Source organism: Procambarus clarkii, chromosome 42 (genome assembly GCF_040958095.1).
Source record: "Procambarus clarkii isolate CNS0578487 chromosome 42, FALCON_Pclarkii_2.0, whole genome shotgun sequence".
Lineage (NCBI taxonomy): Eukaryota > Metazoa > Arthropoda > Malacostraca > Decapoda > Cambaridae > Procambarus > Procambarus clarkii.
Genome location: NC_091191.1, coordinates 24,183,982 through 24,198,423, shown reverse-complemented (window position 1 = coordinate 24,198,423; position 14,442 = coordinate 24,183,982). Strand labels below are relative to the sequence as shown.

The following is a 14,442-nucleotide window of genomic DNA, read 5'->3' as shown; positions in this document are numbered from 1 at the left end:
CGATGATGCAATGTTATGTCGTTCTTCCAAATAAGCTCTTCAGCTATTAGAGAAAACGTAAATTTTATGGCAAACATTTGTAAACTATCCCCAAGTCGATCGGATAGAAAATAGATTTTATACAAATATTTTTTCTCGTGACTCGTGAACGAGTTCGTCACGCGCACTCAGGAGAAAAGTTGGTAACGTTCTCGGGCGCCACACTTGAAAGTGTTTATTAAATGTAAAGTGCTCAAAGGCCATTCTGTGCCTTTCTGAGTGAGCCAGGTTCTGCTCCCTGGTAGGTATAAGAGACTCCTGTGACTAATGACCCCAAACTAATAATATAGCACATATCAGTTCGGATAACTTCAGGGAGCCTCCGAGACACCTAGAAAATGGCGTTTCATTGTATTCAAAGCTGGTTTTTCTTTGTGGAGTTATTGTCCTGCTCCTTGATAGTAAGAAATTGTGTAATAAATTGTGTAAAATAATTCCACTAAGATTTCCTATGTCATTGTAAATGTATTAATTTTTTGTATTACATAAACGTAAAAAAATACCAAAAAAGTACATCAGAGGCTTGGAATTAGCACCAACAAACAAGAAAGTTAAATTTTTTCAGTTATGCTGTTGCCTCACAAGCATCACTTATACACACTACTGTAAAATTCTTCTGCTCACATAACGGGTCATTTATCAATTTGCTGGTCAAAGCAAGTTTTTCTGCTATTAATACGCTTCTAAATAATGGTCTTTTTTTACTAGTAAACAGCACTATCGTGCGTAATTAAGTTATAACCAGGCTTTATTACCAATTCATTGCTGTACAAATTGGGTATCTATCATCCTCTGACCTGCTTATTATTTAGCACATTGGCAGCAACAATAAAACTTTCACTTATTAATCAATGACAAATTATCTTTCTTTAATAATCAAGAGTAAGTTTTTATATCATATATTTTATTATCCTTTTACTCGACATTCAATTTCTGAAAAACATTTTACCAAAATCAACAGAAATTAAAGTGTGTGGATGATACATAACAAATTCTTAGTTTTAAGCCTTTAATCTTTACATAGTGGGGTGAGTACAACGACGTTTTAACGCTTTTAGGTCTAGCATAAAATTTAAAACACCTGCGGGAACACACAGCGGCATATGCCAGGTTGGCTAACATAAAAACGGCCTTTAGAAACTTGTGTAAGGAATCTTTCGGAACATTATATACCACACATGTCAGACCAATCCTGGAGTATGCGGCTCCAGCATGGAGTCCATATCTATTCAAGCATAAGACTAAACTGGAAAAGGTTCAAAGGTTTGCCACCAGACTAGTACCCGAGCTGAGAGGTATGAGCTACGAGGAGAGACTACGGGAATTAAACCTCACTTCGTTGGAAGACAGAAATTAGGGAGGACATGATCACCACATTCAAGATTCTCAAGGGAATCGACAGGGTAGATAAAGACAGACTATTTAACACAAGGGGCACACGCACTAGGGGACACAGGTGGAAACTGAGTGCCCAAATGAGCCACAGAGATATTAGAAAGAACTTTTTTAGTGTCAGAGTGGTTGACAAATGGAATTCATTAGGAAGTTATGTATGGCTGACTCCATACACAGTTTCAAGTTTAGATATGATAGAGCCCAAAAGGCTCAGGAACCTGTACATTAGTTGATTGACAGTTGAGAGGCGGGACCAAAGAGCCAGAGCTCAACCCCCGCAAGCACAATTAGGTGAGTACAGCTTATTCCCGAGCTCTCCAGTTAACAGATTGCATCTTGGGAATAAAAATCCTGGGCACCTCTCATGGGAGTGAGGGACTCGGTACTAACACAGCGGTCATGGGCAGCAGTCCTGCAGATGTTGCCACAGTGAGACAAACAGCCACACCACACAGCCTTGGTTTCTTGCCTCACCACATCATGCAATGGGACCCCGTGTTTGTTTAGAAAATTAATGTGAAAAAGATTCATATTCAGGATTAAGTGCTCATGATTGCGAGATCTTCAAAGCTAGATTCGGGGCAAAGTCTTCATTGCTGGATTAAAGAGAAAAATATCGTGGCTTCCAGGACTTTGCACGTTTTCTTGATAATTGCCTGCTGCTTACTCTGCATCATTCCCTTTTGTTGATGATGATGTTGAGAGGTTTGGGAAAATTAAACAATACAGCTTTGGGATCCTTCTTCAAGTCCAGTTCTTCTCCTTCAGGAACTGAGAATGTGAAGTTCTGTAGAAGTGCTGACAGAAAAAGGTAAAGTTCCATACGGGCCAAAGCCTCACCAGGGCACACTCGTCGACCTGGCAGATCATTGTGTAAGTTACGTAACAGCCAATGTTTCAGAGGATTTCATACTTTAGAAGCTATTATGCTTGAAGAAACAAAATAATATTTTAGACAGCCATTGCTTAGAACAAATTATGAACTTATTCTTTTTGGAAAGTTGCCATTTAATACCTCAGAATTATAGACAACTAACCTAAGTAATTGGTAAAATCAATCTGCTACATTATTACTTCATGTCTTGGAAATTAGATAAATGCACGAGAAATAATAATGTTCATGTAATAAAACTTTCTTCACTTACCAATGGAGAAAGGAATGTAACTCTTCTTCTTGGTATCATATTTGCCTTCACTATCGAGAAAATGTTCTGGATAAAATTCGTTAGGCTTCTCCCAGTAGGCTGGATCACTGTGGCACATTTCGACGTTAGGAACGATCACTGTGTCCTAATAAACAAATAAAGCAATGTTATTAAACACTCACTGAATGCAGAGGGCAAGATCAAATTAAATAATAAAGTGAAATTGTTTGACAGTTTAATTAAACATTACTGTTATATCCAAAAACTTACTGGTTAACGATTTTGCAGCGACAATTTTATTTGTTATAGTGGACATGAAGTATCTTATTCATATATTCTCACTGAAATATTTTGTATTGGTTCCCATGTTAAATCTTATGATAAAGTGCACAGCATAACTTCCTTTAACAGTAAGGGGAACATTTCAGGTGATATTCTGCAGTAATGGAGAACACAAAGTAGAAATTTATCAGTTATTTTAAGTTATATTCAGTGATGTTCCTTGTCTTATATCAGATGGATATAAACCATTTCCCATATGTACTGCATCTCTGTCCCACATGTACCAATTACTAAAACAGTGGGAATTCAGAGAACATGCAGCATGCATCAACGTGATAGAGCTCCTAAGTTATTAGGACTGTCTCAAAGCTCACAAAATGTACTCACAAGAAAAAAGATGTGAAAGAAGCACCACTTACATGGAAGATACAGGAGGGTCAGGTCCTAAATTTGCACAATAACATAACATACTGGAGTAAACAGAATGGTAGGAAATACCGAGTAGAGGCAATAATACAGAGGTGGTGAGCTTTGAAGACAATTATAGTATAACAAAAACAAGTTTTGTGTACATTTAGCATGGTGAAGCTGGCTACTCATTGAGCATAAACATTAGTACAGGGTTACTGGTGATACTGTGTGTGTGTGGGCATTTTGTATGATAGAACTGGTAGTCTAAGAGTATGTACTTTTAACATCGTGAAGCTGTGTACTTGTGGTATAGTGATATCAGCAGTACAAGTAGTGTGCACTTATGGGTTAAATGCAGTGCGAGTGTGTTTACCTTTGGTATGGTGTAGCCAGCAAGTTGGGTGTCAGTAGTTGCAGAGTGAACCAGTCCCAAGGGTACTAAGGATACATGTCGGTTCACCTCGCTGATCACAGCTTCAAGATAGGCAAGTCTGAAGGGCAGAGATGTGTTAAAGATGATGATGATAAGTTATCAGCAGCATTATCATGGAATCAAGCTATAAAAGCGTAGGTTTAGAAAATAATTTGGTAAACACTGATTAGGAAATAGGGTTCAAGATCTGTGTATAAAAATAGATGCATTATATAAGCAAATAAACTGGAAATATCCCATCATAGTTTGGATAAATACTCGAGTGAAAACGGGAATGTGTTAACAAAATCTCTTCTACATAGCCTCACATGGGCTAATAAACAAAAGCTGCCTCACTAGAGCCAAACAGTATAATATTTTGAAGTAAGAAAGATTTGATATGTGTTTATACATATAAACAGTGAGGGAGGGTTTTTGTGACCAATAATACAGGTTTTGTACTGTAATGTTTGTCATAATATTTTTGATCTATCTGATAGAATGGCAATAAATTTACCAACTAAATAACTTTGCATATTTTTGTTTGTTTTTGTTTTTACCTAATACAACATGCTAAACATACCTGGGCTTGTCTTGGAGGGAGGGAAGGTGTGTCCTGGGAACCACCTCATCAATCTGGTGTTGAAGTTTGGCCTGGATCTCAGGGTACTTGGCCATGTACATTAGGACCCAACGAAGTGTCTGGTTGGTTGTCTCACTCCCGGCTGTGAACAGATCTGCTACTTGCACCCACAGGTCCTCCTCTGTTAGGGTACAGTGGTTAGGGTAGAGGGTTTAGTTAGGATTGATTGGTTGATGAAGATTACGCCAGCCAAGAGGTGACACGTGCTTAAGTAGCCTATAGGTCGTTGATATTTAGCGTGAATGTGATCTTTCGTTACGAAGTTTAGTTTGGGTACAGTAGTACTTCATGATATTTTGTTAAGTCAGGGTATATATCACCATGTGTAGTGGAATGCTGTATATAAATATGAATATAGTGTACATGTAAATATTGATAGTACATATTTATATGTACATGTAAATATACTCAAATAGGTGAGGAGTGCATCGTAAAGGAAAAAAAGGCCATAAATGGGGGACGGATATGAGATGTAAACAGGGACGAATAAAATAAGAGGGGAGGAAGCACATACAAACATTAATCAGGTGTAGTGGGCTTGACATTTTGAGCAGTGTCGTGTATGTTGGAATCTTCACGTTAAATCCAATACGCTCAGCACTGTCCCTTCACTTAAGAATGAACCATGTAGGTTCGAAACGCTGTGTAAATTTATAACAAGTGTAATACTTTCTACAGTTAATTATTTATTTTCCTTCTCCTCGAACAAAGATAACATTTTGAGGAATGCTCTACCAATAAACCATTATGCAAGAGCAATAGTCAGAAGGATAGAAGCCTGTTACGGACCCGAATCCAGCGTCCGAGCACGGAGCAGTGACGACCGCGTAGAAATATAGAAATAGTAGAAATAGGGGGTAGAAATAGCCTAAGCTACTCTGTCCCTTTGAGATGTATTTATTGCTTATCTCAATAAACATACTTGAACTTGAACTTGACCGCGCCATCTGTGGGTCAGCTCCCGAAACCCCCTCCAAATGGATGACGCCATCTAGTGAGGACAGGATATACCGGCCACAAGGGCTGGTTTCCCGTCCTGATCAGCTCATAACACAGCCGCTGCTGACCTCTGGTGAAGTGACGCTTAGACAGCAATGCCATCTATGGAGGGGATAGGTGGGCGTTTGTGTCTAAGCCCGTAAGTGAGGTGCGTTAGAGTGTAACCAGTACTGATGACGTGTCTGATTACAGAGTCGACCTGGGACTGCTGGATTGGACGATGGGGAGTCTACCCAAGGCAGCCGTAGAACCTCCACGCATTTGCTGTTGAAGCTGTGAGTCACCCCCCCCCCCCCGGATGAACACTGTTGTGTTAGCCTGCTTGTGAGGTGGCAGAACCAGGAATTGTCATACCCGGGGCTGACTGGTGGAGAAGACTAGCCACTGGGGTGTTGTGGTAAGGAGAGTGATCTGTGGAATCACACGAGGCTCCTGCCTAGGGCTCGCAATCCTAGTATCGGTCGTGGAGTGGCCTAACCAGCGGAACTGATTGGAACCTGCCAGCTACAGGCTGGGTTTGTGGTTGAAGGCCTCCACGACGGTGCACCCAGTGAGACTGTGATTTGGCTGACCTGTGGCCGGGGTAGACTCGCCGAGGGAATCAAAGGATTCATCGTGAGGCCAGAAGAGAACCAGGACCACTCGTCTTGAGCACCGTGAACGTCCAGAGTCTTCAGAGAAAGACAAGTGATTGTACATACGTGTAGTCATAGTAACCGCGTGTGACAGTTTATATATATATTTATTGGTGGTGGTGAATATATATTTAATTTTGTGCAGTTTTATCCCTTCCCCCCTTTAATTTACTTGCGTTACGGATCACACCTCTTGAAAGCCACTACTAGCTTGGGGCCGGATACCTAAACTCTATTAACATCAGAGAAAGAACCCAGTTGCGACCCAATAGGGCCGTAACAAAGCCCTAAACAACAAAATAATCAATACAGAATATGCAGTCATATTCAATGAAACGTGTATAAATGAAAACCTGCTGTAAGTATTCACCAATGTGTATGTATATATATATATATATATATATATATATATATATATATATATATATATATATATATATATATATATATATATATATATATATATATGTCGTACCTAGTAGCCAGAACGCACTTCTCAGCCTACTATGCAAAGCCCGATTTGCCTAATAAGCCAAGTTTTCCTGAATTAATATATTTTCTCTAATTTTTTCTTATGAAATGATAAAGCTACCCATTTCATTATGCATGAGGTAAATTTTTATTTATTGGAGTTAAAATTAACGTAGATATATGACCGAACCTAACCAACCCTACCTAACCTATCTTTATAGGTTAGGTTAGGTTAGGTAGCCGAAAAAGTTAGGTTAGGTTAGGTTAGGTAGTCGAAAAACAATTAATTCATGAAAACTTGGCTTATTAGGCAAATCGGGCCTTGCATAGTAGGCTGAGAAGTGCGTTCTGGCTACTAGGTACGACATATATATATATATATATATATATATATATACTGCACAACCAAATGGGTCTATATATATATATATATATATATATATATATATATATATATTATATATATATATATATATTATATATATATATATAATATATATATATATATATATTATATATATATATATATATATATAAAATATATATATATATATATATATATACTGCACAACCAAATGGGTCTCTCTCGCAGGACCAGCACCCCAACCACCGCCTTCTGAAGCCCATAAGCAATCCTGCTGGGATCGCCCCATTGCCGACCAAGAAGCTGCAACTTTGCTAGAAGCTGCGACAACACCACATGACACTGCCCGACTTAGAGCTGTAGCAGCTCCCCATGCAGGTGATTTCCTATTAGCAACCCCAATGTCAGCAACCGGCACCCGTCTCACACCGCAGGCCCTCCGAATTGCCGTGGCTCTCCGCCTAGCTGCCCCAATCCACACCAAATACAGGTGTATTTGCGGCGAGGCAGAGGCCGACAGATACGGACGGCATGGCCTTCTTTGCCAAAGGACGGGAGGATGGCATGCAAGACACGGCGAGGTTAATGACATTATTAAGAGGAGCCTTACCACAGCCGGTTGTCCAGCAGAGAGAGAGCCCCGTTACCTAATGTCCCGCAACTCTGATGAGCCTGTCGGTCGCCCAGACGGAATTACGGTGAACCCCTGGAAGAATGGTAGACAGTTGGTGTGGGACTACACTTGCGTTTCAACTTTGGCCAGTACCTATGTTGACTTCAGTGCTACACAAGCAGGAGGAGCTGCCAATCACCGGGAAGCGGCCAAGTCACGTAAATACAGAGACCTTGAGCACCACTACAATTTTGTCCCCATTGCCTCAGAGACACTTGGTGCCTGGGGTAAAAGTGCTGCTAGCTTTTTAAAGGAGTTGGGGTCTAAGCTAATCGAAACAACTAGAGACCCCAGAGCTGCCAGTTTTCTTTTTCAGCGCCTTAGTGTGGCAATCCAGAGAGGAAATGCTCACTGCATCCATGGTTCCTGCCCGCCATCTGAGGAGCTGGAGGAGCTATTCAACTTGTGACAAGCAGCCTTGTACCCTGTATGTAATCAATATTGTAACTTTTTTTGTGTAATGACATTTTCAAATAAAGTTAGATAAATATACACACTTAACAAAAGAATAGGGGTGGTAGGAGAAGAAAATATCAAAGTGTTCAGTGAGGATCCACAAGGTCTTCTCTGAGTACTCTTTATTTTCTTCTCCGAGGCTATGGGTCCCTACATTTGCACCAGAGGTGGTACCCCTTCTATATATATATATATATATATTAGTATATTTTGGTAGCAGTCTTTCCTGTAGACATATATTATTAAATATGACCGAAAAAGTAAGATGGTCTGGTTGTAGGAAGAGATTATATGTTCCATAATGGAGCCCTGTTGCTTATGCATCGTTAATCACATGGAAAGAGATGTTGTTGTCTTGCCTATATACTGAGCTCTTTGAGGCTTACAGTCCCCAAGTGGGCATTTGAAGGCATAGACGACGTTGGTCTCTTAAGGCGTTCTGCTTTGTGTCTGGAGAGTTTCTCATGAGTAGGTTGGCCGTTTTTTTGGTTTTATAGTAAATCGTCAATTGTATCTTTTGATTTTTGTCTGTAGGGATAACGTTCCTATCAACAATATCTTTCAGGACCCTTTCCTCCGTTTTATGAGCTGTGGAAAAGAAGTTCCTGTAAAATAGTCTAATAGGGGGTATAGGTGTTGTGTTAGTTGTCTCTTCAGAGGTTGCATGGCACTGAGATAAATCTCACTTTTTCGGTCATATTTAATATATATATATTTATATTTATATATATATATATTTAATATATATATTTAATATATATATATATATATATATATATATATATATATATATATATATATATATATATATATATATATATATTTCCCAATTATTTTCACCATGTATATGTACATATATACATATACATGGTGAAAATAATTGGGAAAATTTTTAAGGACTTCTTAAATATTTCAGTTAGTGTTCTGAGATCCACTTAGGACTCCTTGTTGAAACTCGTATGCAGGGAAGATGATGTTGGTTGAGGGACGACGAGGAAAGATGTTCAGTGATAAGTAGTCCTTTAGGTCTCAATTGGTCTCGCCTGCCCAAGCAAAATGCATACCATTAATAACACACCACTTATTGACAGTGAAGTATTATACCTTATCTCAGGTACCGTAAGAATGGGGTTAATAGTACAGCGTACCTTGGTGTACGACTGCCCTAGAGTACGATTACTTTTTGTTATACGTCGTCAAGTTCATCATAAAATTTGAAATGTTGTACGACGTTTTCCTTGGAATATGACGTCTGTTGATACAACCCGTTCTCGCACTTGCTTACAGTCTATATCTTGCTTATGAATAAGTGCATATGTGACATACTAATTTATTGTGAATATTTAAGTTTGCCTTGAAAAGTTGAATAGAAAACCACAACCTAACCTAACCTTCTTAGTATGTTAAGATATTACAATTAATACTGAACCTATACTTGTATTGATATTACAGTTTTATTAAAATAATAAAACAAATCTAAAATATTTAAATAAATTGTAAAGTAACTCAGGATATTGTCAAATTTTTTATAAAATCTCTATTGTTTAATAAAACTGAAAGAAAAAGTTAGTGCCCTGAAAAAAATTAGCTTGGATTATGTCATACATGTAATTATTTATAAGCAAATTAGTGACTGTAAGCAATAAGGCATATATGTGTTGTGTTGTGCGAGAGTAGGTTGCAAGATCCGTTTATGGGTCAAACGAGCGCGTGCTGCTGGGGGCTCGAGACTCCAGGATGGACCGAAATGTCGTTTTCCCTTCATTTTCTAGTGTGTAGTTTGGTCAACAAAACAAGAGATTATTTGTAAACATGAAAATGGTATTAAGGTTGTTGAATCAATTACAACAAATCTATGTCTACGATATCCACCGTAAATGCTAAGAAAAAGGACATTGAGTGCTAAGGGGGCAAAAAGCGTAACAACTATCACGAAACAAACAAACACAAACACTTGAAGATGTAGAAAAGTTATTATTAATTTGGATAAACAACAAGCATTTAGCAGGTGATAGCATTTTAGAGGCAATCATTTGTTCAAAAACAAGGATATTGCATGGAGATCTTATAAAGAAATCCTCCGGAAAGAGTGATCTATCTTGGGGTTATCTTATATGATATCTGGGCTTAGCGTCCCAGCGGCCCGGTCATTGTTACACACCCCCAGGAAGCAGCCCGTAGCAGCTGTCTAACTCCCATGTTATTTACCTATTTACTGCTAGGTAACAGGGCCGTCAGGTTGAAGGAATTTCTGCCCATTTGTTTCCGCCTCACCGGGGATCGAACCCGGAACCTCACGACTATGAATCCGAAGCGTTGTCCACTCAGCTCTCAGGCCCCCGGTGGTGCAGTGATGAAAGGTGGTGCAGATATGAAAGAGTTTAAGGCGAGCAGGGAAGGGTTTGACTCACCCAAATCAAGCTGCAGTAGTCTGTTGCCTTCACCTTTTAAATTATATTGTGAAGCCTCACTACAGACATGTATTAAGATGTAAGGAGACGTAAGGAACCAGGTCTCTATGGACCGGTTCTTGTTGAGACAAACAAGCAGTGAGCCACAACCAGGTGCTAGTGGTATGCCTGCAAAACGTAAGAGAGAGAGAGTACCCCAGAAATGTCATCACTGCCTGATGTTATAATGGCAGGGGGATTCCCTTTCCAATCACTAACACCTCTCCTCCACACCCCCCCCCCCCCTCCTCACAGTCTTCCATATGCCAAGAAGAGTCGTCAGTAAAGGTAAAATATATATACTGTACTGTAGAACAAAATATGAGTGGGATTTGGAATAATATGTATTTTTAAGTTAATATTTTTCGGTGTGTGTGAAACGGATAAATTCAATTTACATTATTTCTAATGGGGAAATTCGTTTTGGTTTACGATTTTTTGGTGTACGACGCGTCTCTGGGAACGGATTAGAATCGTAAACGAAGGTACCACATACTGATAACAAGCCAGCTATCAAAGACACAATTGCATTAAATAGATAAACATTAAGGTAAAGTTTCACCACTCACTGCTCATGGTAGACTCTGAGTGGCCTTGCTGTGCTGCCATCTCCACCAGGTACTTGTCTATGTAGTCCTTAGGATTGTTGGGGTCTACCGTGGCCTCGTGCTCATCCACCACTCTCTGTACTCAGGATGAAGAGTGCACATGTTAGAGGCGAGTGCATGTGTTGTATAGTCAAGAATAGCTTCTCCAGATTCATGATGGTAATGCACGTTTTCTGGAGCAGGGTTTTACAATTGGTGTAGTAAACCGTGGCGAGTTGGTCGCAACACTTGTCTGACTGTTAATAAGTCATACTGCTAAAATGTCCACCGTTATTGTCAAGTGAGAGTAACAGTGGCACAAAACAAAATCAACAAGAGGCTGTGGAATAAAGATCCGTAAAAAACAACTTTGTGAAGCACTCTTAAGCACAGATCTAAGCACTTGAATCTCGAGACAAATGATCGTACAATGTACGTGGAAATGCTGTATAATAAAAAAAAGTTCCCTGATGGTGTTTGTGTTCTAATGCCAATTATGATGGTGCATGTGTTTTGACATGAAGCAGGTGAGCACAGAGGTTCTGAAGTCATTCATGACTATGAGAGTACAGGCATTCTGCAATTCTAGTGGTACAGTACAGTATAGTAGTAGGTGATAGTAGTAGCAGATATTAATAGTACTGCGACTACTGTCACCATCATCACTGTTACTTCTCCCTCTATTACTGCCACCACTACTACCACTACAACCACCACCAACTGAGAGAGGGTGCAGAAGTAATTATCCAAAGAAAGTTCTAAACCAGAATAGATATGCAGCATGTTATAGGAGACCTTAGGATGCCAGTACAAAGCAGAGTCACAATAAGGTGGTCTATGATAGTCAAATTCACTGAGGATTTTATCGAGACACATGTGACATATAGGGTAGTTGGGAGCAAAATTTCAGTTCATCTAGAAAATGAGGACATTCATCCATGTGAAATGCATACTAGGGGTACCATTTGAGACAAAGATACTACACTCACCAATACATAATCTCTGATCTCTGAAAATGAACGAAGCATATCTTCTATTCCAAGTCGTTTTCTGAGAGAGGTAGGAGCAATTGGGACGAGCCAAGGGTACATGTCAAACAAAATATTGTCGCCTTGTGACAGGTCGAAGGCTTCATTGATAAGCTTGTTGAAGTTATGAACTTTGGGGTCGTCCACATCAAACCGGATATCTGCAGGTGGTCAGGGAGGAAGGGGGAAGATATATAGTAATGTTTGCACAAGTGCAGATAAATAAGTTACTAATGATTAAATTATTACAGAAATAATGTTAAATAAATAACAAGTTCTCAGTCTCAGGCAAACAATTTTTAAGGCTCCTAAAACGATATAAGGAAATGATTAGTCTGACCCTTGGAAGAACATTCAATAAATCATTAAAGCTGGGCAGTTTGTTTACATGTAACAGTGTAGAGGCGACATCTGGTGCCTCCAGCTGCCCTCTAATCTATCTATCATCTATATAAACAAAAATGGAAATGTTCGTTTGTGCATAACCGATAATCTCCGAACGTTGTTCACCGATTGCTTTGAAATTTTCACTCAACGTTCCATTCGCATCCGGCCAGGTTTTTATATACATATTATATAGAAGTTACGTCTGTGACGGTAAAAAAAAATTCTGAAAAACTGTGTTTTTCAGGTGTTTTTCATGTGAGGGAAATCTTCGAAACCTCTTTTCCGATTGCTTAGAAATTTTGACACAACGTTGTATTCGAATTGGCGCCTCTTTTTATGTATGTACTATATACATGTCTCACCTGTGACAGAATTTTTTTTTTTTTTTTTTAAACAGCGCCATCTGTTGATTGTAAGAACAACACACCCTGTAATCTCCAAAAGTACTTCACCGATTGCTTTGAAATTTTGAGACAACGTTGCATTCGAATGGGCGCGTCTTTTAATATACCTACTATATAGATGCCACCCCTGTGACAGGTAAAAACATGCGTTTTTGAAAAACAGCGCCATCTTTTGCACATATTAACAACTTTCACAGTTTATTAAATATGTGACAATTTCCATTTCAAGGTTTCCGATTGCATTGATAAATTACATATTCATAGATTTTGATTTGTTTAACTTTTTATTGAATTATTTTGTGTGACATTGTGTTGGAATTGAGCTGTGTTGTTTACCTTACTGTTCATTTCATACGTATAAGTATAGATGCCACACCTGTGACAGGTAAAACTATGTTTTTCTTGAAAAACAGCGCCATCTGTTTCATGTAAACGCAACACACATGCAATACTAAATATATTACAATCCATTTCAATATTTCTGATTCCATTGATAAATTGAGTTTTCATAGATTTTGATTTATTTTCATTTAGATTTAATTATTTTGTGTGAATTGTGTTGGAATTGAGCTGTGTTGTTTATAATACCATTCATTTTGTGAGCATAGTTTATTTTTTTCATAAATTCCTTTCATTTTTTAACTGTTTTTCTTATATTTCAGTGTTGGGAACATCAGATCACTTGATGTTCCCAATTTTCTGATGGGAACATCAGACCATTTGGAAAGGCATCGGATGAAGGAGTAGGGAATGGTGGGCATGACGAGGGGACGGAAATGAGAGATTGTGGGGAGGACAAGGGGAGAAGGGAGGGGGTTATAGTCGGGAAGGAGGAAGGGACAGGGGAGTTTGGGATGGTGGGGACGAGGGGATGGGGGAATGGAGAATGATGGGGAGGACAATGGGACAGGGAAGTGGGTCATGATGGGAAGGAAGAGGGGATGGTGGAGTGGGGAATGGTTGGGAGGCCGAGGAGACGGGTGAAGGGGGAATGGTGGGGAGGACTGGGGGACAGGGAAGGTTGCTGAGCCACAGCAACGCATGGCCGGGTTCTGATATATATATATATATATATATATATATATATATATATATATGTCGTACCTAGTAGCCAGAACGTCGTACTCGGCCTACTATGCAAGGCCCGATTTGCCTAATAAGCCAAGTTTTCCTGAATTAATATATTTTCTCTAATTTTTTACTTATGAAAATATAAAGCTACCCATTTCATTATGTATGAGGTCAATTTTTTTTTACTGGAGTTAAAAAAAACGTAGATATATGACCGAACCTAACCTACCCTACCTAACCTAACCTAACCTATCTTTATAGTTTAGGTTAGGTTAGGTCGAAACGCTGCGCGTGCTAGTGGCTTTACAAGACTGTAATTACCATATTTGTATCCTCACATTCCTTATGTACATTCTTGTATATGCATAAATAAAAATAAAATAAAAAATAAAAGGTAGCAGAAAAGTTAGGTTAGGTCAGGTTAGGTAGGTTAGGTAGTCGAAAAACAATTAATTCATGAAAACTTGGCTTATTAGGCAAATCGGGCCTTGCGTAGTAGGCTGAGAAGTGCGTTCTGGATACTAGGTATGACATATATATATATATATATATATATATATATATATATATATATATATATATATATATAT

The 14,442-nt window shown here is 38.9% G+C and overlaps 1 protein-coding gene across 1 annotated transcript in view; it reads right to left on the bottom strand.

The window, feature by feature from the left end:
- Positions 1–1,031: 1,031 nt before the first annotated feature.
- LOC123770240 (cytochrome P450 2L1) overlaps positions 1,032–14,442 on the bottom strand; it is a 43,570-nt gene continuing 30,159 nt past the window's right edge. Inside the window, exons 6-11 of the mRNA XM_045761903.2 lie at positions 11,952–12,151; positions 10,945–11,059; positions 4,268–4,448; positions 3,646–3,763; positions 2,580–2,724; positions 1,032–2,292 (exon numbers count right to left, since the gene is read on the bottom strand). Coding sequence (XP_045617859.1) covers positions 2,108–2,292; positions 2,580–2,724; positions 3,646–3,763; positions 4,268–4,448; positions 10,945–11,059; positions 11,952–12,151 — 944 coding nt within the window. The 3' untranslated portion in view covers positions 1,032–2,107. The remainder of the gene's footprint in view (positions 2,293–2,579; positions 2,725–3,645; positions 3,764–4,267; positions 4,449–10,944; positions 11,060–11,951; positions 12,152–14,442) is intronic.